Source organism: Helicoverpa zea, chromosome 27, assembly GCF_022581195.2.
Source record: "Helicoverpa zea isolate HzStark_Cry1AcR chromosome 27, ilHelZeax1.1, whole genome shotgun sequence".
NCBI classification, from domain to species: domain Eukaryota; kingdom Metazoa; phylum Arthropoda; class Insecta; order Lepidoptera; family Noctuidae; genus Helicoverpa; species Helicoverpa zea.
This window is the reverse complement of record NC_061478.1, coordinates 3,535,044-3,544,096: the sequence shown is the minus strand read 5'-3', so window position 1 is coordinate 3,544,096 and position 9,053 is coordinate 3,535,044. Positions and strand designations below refer to the sequence as shown.

General features: G+C 38.2%; 1 protein-coding gene across 2 annotated transcripts; it reads right to left on the bottom strand.

Moving 5' to 3' along the window:
- Positions 1 to 751: 751 nt before the first annotated feature.
- Positions 752 to 7,818, bottom strand: LOC124643329 (T-complex protein 1 subunit epsilon). 2 transcript variants are annotated; one of them, XM_047182270.1, is made up of 11 exons: positions 7,605 to 7,818; positions 6,451 to 6,685; positions 5,829 to 6,061; positions 4,827 to 4,985; positions 4,447 to 4,515; positions 4,254 to 4,331; positions 3,708 to 3,915; positions 3,167 to 3,321; positions 2,656 to 2,810; positions 2,210 to 2,301; positions 752 to 1,859 (listed from the first exon to the last, which is right to left on the bottom strand). In XM_047182270.1, the coding sequence occupies exons 1-11, from the start codon at positions 7,710 to 7,712 to the stop codon at positions 1,720 to 1,722; spliced, it is 1,632 nt and encodes a 543-aa protein (XP_047038226.1). In that variant the 5' UTR covers positions 7,713 to 7,818; the 3' UTR covers positions 752 to 1,719. The 2 variants fall into 2 exon arrangements, with proteins under 2 accessions (XP_047038226.1, XP_047038225.1); XM_047182269.1 differs by lacking the exon at positions 4,254 to 4,331 and having other exon boundaries at positions 4,369 to 4,515.
- Between the last annotated feature and the right edge of the window lie 1,235 nt (positions 7,819 to 9,053).

Below are 9,053 nucleotides of genomic sequence, written 5' to 3'. Positions count from 1 at the left end.
ATTTCTATTCGATTTTGACATTATTAACTTAGGAGAATCGGGGCCCAGCATTCATGGACACTGCGAACGAACGAAACTTTTTTTTCTCGATCGTCAACAGTGTTGACGAAAAGGTGTTACCGAGCGGGAATAACCCCTAATATAAGACCAATCGTCAACGACATTAAAATTTGATTGGTTTGCAATTAGTCTACCGTTTGGTCTATTATTCTATAGGGTAGTCTGATCTACAATCATGTTGCACTCGATATGATTCATTATTGGAGCAGAAACGGATAAAAACGTTTATGTAAAAGAAAAATAGCGGAATGCCACATACGCATTGAGTTGTGATTGGATCTCAGTCGGATGTGAATCGTATGTCGCTTAAGTAAAATATCAGAATTAGCAAAGAACCAATCCCGAGTGACGGCTATGACGTGATGCACTGCGAGCAAATCACCGCTTTAGCCCGCCCCCGCGCCTCATTTCATACCACAAAAGGGACCCAATAAATTACTTCTGCGCAGGTGAAGGTCAGAGCTCAAGATTCGTGCCGATAACTGTTCGTCACAGTCGTTTTCGAAATTAAGCTGCCCACATCCGATATTTGTTGTTCACACAACAAAACTTTGAATACTAAAGAAAAATATAACCATTTTTCTCCTAAAAAAATCGGTGATTTCTGCTTATGTGACAAATTGTTTCGGAAGTTGAGGGAACAAGTACATGCATAGTAATGAAATAAGGTAATAATTAAAACTCCAATAGATTAAATTAGCTTATTATTTTATTAGTGCAATAAGGCATCCATCACACGTTTGGTATAACCGCTCGCATACAGAAAATGCATTGACTTAATATTATAATTAAAATAATATTCTTGTTACTGCCAAGTCCGAGAGGTGCCTAGCGGGTGCTAAGCGTTTAACACAACTTTGAATGCTAATAAAAAAAAAACTACCAAAGATCGAGGTTTTTTGAGCTGGCAATCATTTTTGGTTAGTAAAAATATCCAAAAATATTAATTCTTCTTAGCATTCAAAGTTAGATGACATCTTTGGGCCTGAAATTGATAATTTCCAATATATTTTTGAGACAGAATTATATAAAAAGCTGTATTCAGGATATCTAGCGAATCCGTCTAGCGTTATAAGGTTAAAATAATAAAACAATTATATTCTAACAATGTGGTCGTGTACTACATATTGTGAAATGTGTACATTTGTGATTGATAGTAAAATATTTAGCAGTATTTTATAACTTTATGTCAAATCCTGCGTTGTTGCTTGATGAGAATAATATTTGGCATGTATTATGCTTTCCAAAAGTCTCTTTGAAAAGAAAATATCTTGTATAGCCCTTGTAAAATAACATTGCCAACCTGAAGTCAGCGCAGTATTATTTTGTTCGGCCATTTTAACTATCGTGAAGTCAGTTGTAGCCAACTTCAGTATTGAAAATCAGGCAACAACCAAATACACTTACAAACTCCACATTTTCAATAATATCTATTTTTAGTACTTTTGTATGCACAAAGATTTGCATTCAAACAATAAAGAATAGAGAAAATTATAATATTGATGCTAACTACAGCAGTATCGACATTCAGTCAGTTACGTTAAAATGATTTCCTCAATATATCATCCTTTCAAAATCTGTATGCACACACAAGTACGTTAGGCGTTTTATTACAAAAAGATCATAGATATAACAGTAGATAAGAGTTAGAGTAATACTTCAGTAGTCAATGGAGTCAGCCGGGGAGCGGACGTCATCGATTTTCAGGATCATTTTCACGAGTTGTGTCGCGAGAGAGATCTGCTGTTTCTTTGAGTGAAGAGACTCTATCACGTTCATTTTCTTCATGTCGTTTGATCCTGGAATTAAGGTTTGTGTTTATAAAAAACCGTACGATTATCTAATATAACAAGCAAAAATAATCACGTTTGCTGTATGGAAGAGAATGTGTCTTTTTGTTTTCAATACTTGTTATTAAAGTGTTAGAAATACAGTATTTGAAAATTTCAACAGTCTAGCTATAATGGTTCATGAGATATACAGCTGGACGGATAGACGAACAGCGAAATATTAGTAATGGGTCCCGCTTTTAAAAAACAAAATGAAGGCACATTTCACCGACTACGCAATAACGCCTGATCTGTGTAAAGCTATAATTAAAGTAGCTAAAGCTAAATTATATTAGTATATAGTATAAGTGTATATTTACCTGTGCCCATGCAGTCAATGCCCAAGTAGGGGTTGTTCTCCGACACCTGCCGCGACTTGATCTCAGACAAAGTGTCGATCGGGGACAGACCACTGTGGACAAGCAAAAAAAAACATTTTTATTTATATATCATCGAAATAAACAAGCAAACTATGGATGAAAAAAAGTGTGTATGCTTCTACGCGAGTCCATAGCTATCATGTGTTCGCACACAAAGGTTGCAATTTCATAAAAGTAACTGTCTGCTAGCTAGAGCTAGACCAGAAGAAAGAGGTGGACTGATGACAGCTAGCGGCGTCAAAGCAGAGGGTTTTGAATACCCTCACTTGATCGTCATAATTTTCACATTTTGATTTCTCTTATCCCCTTAAACTCTTGTTTAAACTTAGATTAACTTTACTCCGTGCTTGTTAATAAGGAGGTCAGTGTATCTTAGCTGTCCTTACCTGTTTTCAGACAGGGCCAGTGGGATAGCCTCTAGAGCGTCAGCATAGGCCCTGTAGGCGTACTGGTCGAGAGACGACAACTTGTCGGCGGCGCGAGCGACGGCTAGCGAGCACGAGATCTCCGCGGCACCACCGCCGTAGACGACGCGAGAGTCCTGGAATAGACATAAAAAAATAATTGAAGTTGACGATGGCTGAGTCAAAGGCGGGTGGGTGCATCGATCAAAAACAAGGTATAAGCAAGCAACGAAATAAACTGGTAGGACCCTGCTGTCAAACGAACATGTTTGGCAGTCGTTACGTGTAGTTAGAAGCCAGAAAGTACGACAACCATCTTACCAGGTTGTCTGGAAACTAGCTTGAGGAAGTCAGATACACTGCGGTTTTCACTTAAATCCGTCCCCACATATTTAGGCTAAACCCTAGGTAAAATTATGCCTAGTCCACGTTAACAAATGTAGTTACATTTATAGTTATTTTGATGCCTAAATCATCGTATATATTAACATACCTGCACCAGACTGCGCACGATGCACAGGGCATCGTGCACGGATCGCTTGGCCTCGTCCACGATCATGCGGTTGCCGCCGCGCATCAGCACCGTCACCGCGCGGCTGTTCGAGCACTCCTCGATCACCAGCATTTCCTCCTTTGAGGTGCCGAAGGCTGGAAATTAAATATAGGTTAAGGTCAGTTTGGAAATATCATGGAACTTCTGTGGAAACTACTCCTTGGGCCCAGAAAGTAGCTTATAGCGTTCCTAGGTAGCTGAGCTATCTAAAACTGAAAAAACTTTTCGAATACGTCCAGTAGTTCCTTAATTTTAGTACACCGCGTAGAGACATCAAACTTTTTACATAGTTGCCGAAAGTAGTTCTTCAGGGACATAAAAAAAAACGCGGGGAACAACTTATACATAGAACATAATATACTAAGGCCTAAGTTCAACACCAACATAAGTATCAATTTTCATGTTTAATCTCAAAGTCGATATTTACATGATTAATAATTTTGGGTCTAAAACTGTTACTGTATAACCAAAATATACTCACTAAGTTCCCTCACAAGGCCACAGGAGCCCAACTTGTCCGGGGTCAACTCCTCAAACCGGGGCACAATACGTCCCCCAGTGGCGATAGCAATGAGCTCCATCTCCGGGCCTCCCACCCACCGGACGGCTGGTAGACCTTCAGCTAGGAGAAGGTGGTTTGCCTCGTCGTCGAAGCCCCATTGGCAGATGGCCAGAGTTGCGCCGGCGTCCTAGGAATAGAGAAGGTTGCTTTTAAATTTTTCACATGGATAAAGAATGTTACTTGTTCTCACTACTAACATTGACAGTAGTAGCAGCCTCTTAGGTGAAGTTTAAGTAACGTTTGGCGGTTGGTGACCATCTTGTCAAGACGAGTTCCACCATACATTGGATTGGGGGATCCCAGCTGTGATTCAAACATCTTGCTATCTTGAGGAGGTACAATAGGCAGTCCATCTATGTGGCACACTGGTAATCAACTGCATCCGGTTAGACTGGAAGCTGTCCCCAACTTGGTTGGGAGAACACTAGGGAGATGATGATGCATGGACTTGACAAACTGACAAACCTTAACTCTTCGCACCATCTCCAAGAACTTGTCGTGTTCGTACTGCCTGAGCTCGCGGTACTCGGCGGCTGAGCCTACTTGCAGCTTATGCTTGATCTTCTCGGAGACAACTAACCTTAACTCTTCGCACCATCTCCAAGAACTTGTCGTGTTCGTACTGCCTGAGCTCGCGGTACTCGGCGGCTGAGCCTACTTGCAGCTTATGCTTGGTCTTGGGTTTCGGCGGCTCGAACGGGCAGGTGAGGATCGCGAGTTTTACGTCCTGAGGGGGTAAATGGAGTCAGAAATAAATAAGTAATAAATAAAGCTTGCAAAGCTTACATTATAACATTACTTTCAGTTGCAGGAGACATTTTACGTAGACTTTCTTATTACGATAAACAGTTTTATAGTGAACTCTACTGATCTACAAACAATAAGTCACAAGATATTTGTAAAGCACTCATTTCTTCGACGCCACGATATAAATATCGACTTTTCAATCGTATTTTCCACAGATTAGGGTTTAGAATTCCTAAAATGACTTTGGCATAAAGAATATGATGCATGTTGTTCCATTTGGTAACAACTCACCCTCAACTGCTTAGGCATCTGCGGGTGGCTCATAGTCTTATCGATGACAACTCCTCGGACCAACATGGAGTCTTCCATGCGGCCTCCAACCTTGCCCTCAACCTTGATCAGCTCGAAGTTCACGTCGCGTTTCTCCAAGTCTGCTACCGAGAGTACCGCCTGAAAATAATGAGGAAATAAATGGTGATGATGACGACTTAAATATTCTTTAATATTAGATTTCACCAGTGACTTTGTTGACGAGAAATGGGGATATTGGACAGCATTATGTATGGTAATGTCTATACGTACTAATATTATACATCTGAAAAGTTTGTTTAAATCTCAAGAACTATCAGTCTGATTCAAAAAATATTTCAGTTGTAGATAGCCCATTTATCGGCGAAAGCTGTAGGTACTTAATAACCAGTTTAGTGGAACTATTCGCGAAAGCTCGTATAATTTTTTACTAGATGCCGCCCTATAATACTTGACTTATTATATACGCCCTATAATAATTACAGACTATAATTTTTGCTATAGGTATAGATATGATTCAGTCCTTAATAAATAACAGAAAAAAAAATATATATTTAAACCATTTAAACCATTTATTTGCTACACATACACTTTACATTTATAGGACAACAAACAGAAGGAGAAAAATGATATGTAGCAGGAGACTCAGCTCAGTATACGCTGCGCATGCAAGCACAGCACTGATTTTCAGCTGGCTCCTGACAGTTGAACAACATTTAATAATTTAAAGCGCACACGAAAGCGACAAAAAAGAGAATAAAAAACTAATGAAATTTTAAAAACATGGAAGACTAAAATTAAAAATTACACAATAGTATATAAAACGAGCCGACGGACGCATGATTCATTGGTCTACTGCAATTTCTGCTGTGTTAAAAAAATTCGAGTCAGATGTTTTTTCAGGGTGCGGTGGGACATACTTTGACTATATATGTAGTACTTTGACTATATATGTAGTAGTGAAGTATATATGTATATACTTACATCAACAGCAATCTCAGCCATCAACCGATGGCACTTCACCACCACCTTACTGCCGAGTGTTGTCATGGCAACCTTGATCAGATGCTCCCGAGTCTCCTTGTTAACTGGGAAAGCTTCACTGATGCCGTCCAAGTGGGCCAGTGCGGTGGCTGCTGCCATCTCGAAGCCGTCTGCCACGCGGATGGGGTGGATGCCCTTGTCCAGGAGATTGGAGGCCTGCTCCAGAAGTGCACCTGTGGTTGGAGATGTTTGCTTTTAATAGACATAAATATATTGTTAGATAGGGTTTTTGATGATTGGAGTAATTAATTTTATGGTCAAATTGGGATTCTGATAGTTCTGTAAATATTTACTAAAAAATTTTCTTTTAGTCACATAATGTATTGCATGTCTGTTTTCTTTATAATTATAACTTAAAAGGACTATTCTCAGTTCGATATTTATTTTAATTTGTATGTAATTTATTTTTTAAACAATGTACCAAGTATTATCCTGTTAATTTTCATAAAATCACAAGTCATGCTTCAGACAAGAGAACTCAAAAATATCTTCTACTATCTTAGCAGCTTGACTGCCAAGACTGACAAATAATGATATTTCTAGCACATAAAAGTCAACTTACCAGCCAAAACCACAACCCCAGTGGTACCATCACCGATCTCATCATCCTGACTTTGTGCCAACTGCACTAACAGCTTGCCGATCTGGTGTTCCACATCCATGAGCTTCAGGATAGTCGCTCCATCGTTGGTGACAGTCACATCTCCATCGGGGGAGACCATGAGCTTGTCCAGCCCACGGGGACCGAGGGAAGTGCGGAGGATACTCGCGATTTGGCGGGCGGCTGAGATGTGCGACTGAGGAAAGTAAGATTGTATGTTGAGATATACAAATGGTTATTTTGGGTAAATTATTAATATGATATAGTTTTGTTTGGGTAAATTAAGTTTATCTTTTAGTGCGATGCATTTGTTTGTGACACTCTCATGGTCCTAAAGCCTGTTTTATTTAATAAGTATATTTGAAATACTTCCAAATACTTATCCCCTACAAATACTTACATATCATCACAGAATAAAATGTTATGTGCAAATTGATTTCTTACTGAGCACAATATTATGAGTCATTTAATAAAATTGTATGAAATTTATGATTATAGTTTTTACAATCTACTAAAATACTGAAACAATAATTTCAAAGATAACTCAAATATCTTTCTATCTGCAACTCATTTAATAAATGTCACAGACTTTAATGTAACCATTAATATATGAGGTAAATTAACAGAACAAAGAAAATCTAAACAAATAATTCCTTTATATGTAAATATAATTGTAATACAGCCATTTTCACTACAATAGAGAGTCTTACTAGGTTTATGGTCAATTTACGGAGAATATGAAGTAGATATGAAGATAAAAATCGCACAGGTTGCATGAATACTGATCATGTGATTCATAACACCTGATAATACTATTGCATGTAACTTCGAAAATAAAACACTAATCTATACTTTCTTGGTCTTGAAACGTTCGTCTGAAGATAAATTACAATTTTAACCCAAGTTTCAGTGATTAATTTGTCAATTTTATGATATTTCTCGATTATTCGGGATTATGTTGACAAGATTAGGTTATACATTTTTTTTATACGTTTTTCTGGAGTATTATGAAAAGCTGTCGTATTATTATAGTGAGAAGCGGTATATAGGGCCCTTAATTAGTGTTTAGAAGTTACTAGACAGTTATTTAAAGTAGAGAAATTGGAATTAATTACCTTCAAGGCATCGATACCGGTTAGCCTTTTCTGCTTATCTTGGTCTCTCAAAATGATAAATGGACGACCATATTCGTCAAAGGCCACCGCTCCGGGGAACAGAGCCATTTTTTATTATATTATCACTTCACAAACTCAAGATGAAAGCAGATTTAGTTTCATAGATTTTCACCAAAATCGAAACAAAAACCAAATGACAGTTCTGTAAATTGAATTTGACAGTTGGCCATGTGACCACAGATAAGTTATTGAAAAATTCCGTTTTACGCAGAATCTTGAAGTGGTTTTGATGTTAAACGGTAGCGAAAATTCGTAACCTGTCGTGCTTCAAAAGGGTTGGCCGGATTCCACATAACACCAGCATAAACAACACTACAAATACTACAATAGATATTATTTTTTTAATGTGGATATATTTTATTTTGGTACTATTTCGTAAATAGATCTGGTAGCAGAGGCGGCGTTAGGCGTGGGTGACGTGGCCCACCGCCTACGGCCTCGCGGTACAAGGGGCCTCGCGCCTCAAAAATTTTTAAAGCGAGAATAAAATAAAGATATGAATCAATTTTGTTGTGATACATGTTCTCGATCAAACACTACTTTTATGACCCAAAACTCAAAAATTTTCGCGCTCGCTTCGCTCGCGGTTTCTTTTGAACTTAAATTTTTTATCAAACATAGCTAGTTTTAATGTCCCAATACTCACAAAAATTCGCGCTTCCTTCGCTCGCGGCTTCTTCACTTCACAGTTGCCTTTTATTATATACCTATGTTTAGGACTTTTACTGATCCAAAACTCAAAAAATTTCGGGCTTGCTTCACTTTACAGTTGTTTTCATTGTCAGTGTCAACATTTTTTAGTCTACCCTAGCAAAAAGGTAGCGTCGTTTTTAAGTCCTTTTATTAATAAGAAAGTAACTTATAGTTTCCATATGAAGTTTCATATTTACGGTACTACTTTAAGTCCCAAAATTGTAATACATAGGCGTCAACAAAGAGTTATACCTATGTTTGGGCTACATTTTAAGTAATTTTTGTTTTGCGTTTTAAAATATTACAAAAAATTTAGCGCTCGCGTAATCAGTAGCTATGTTCCCGTATTTTTGCCTTCACCAACCAACGAGCAATAACTTACGAGTATGTACGATTGGGCTACATTTTACGTAATTTTTGCTTTGATTTGTTAACTACCTATAAAAAAAAAATTCGCGCTCGCTTCGTTCGCGCAATCGGTAACTGTATATGTCTCTGTTTTTCCTATGGGTTTGAATTGCAATTGGAGGGGCCCGTAGTACTATTGGTAGTACCACGGGCAACAAACGGCCATAGAACAGGGCCTCGCGAAATCTGAGTGCTTAGTGCGAGTTTTCGTGAATTTTTTTACGGACTCACATGAGAGCGCGTATACTAAGATTTGTATGGAACAAAAACAGCTCCACCTAGTGTCAA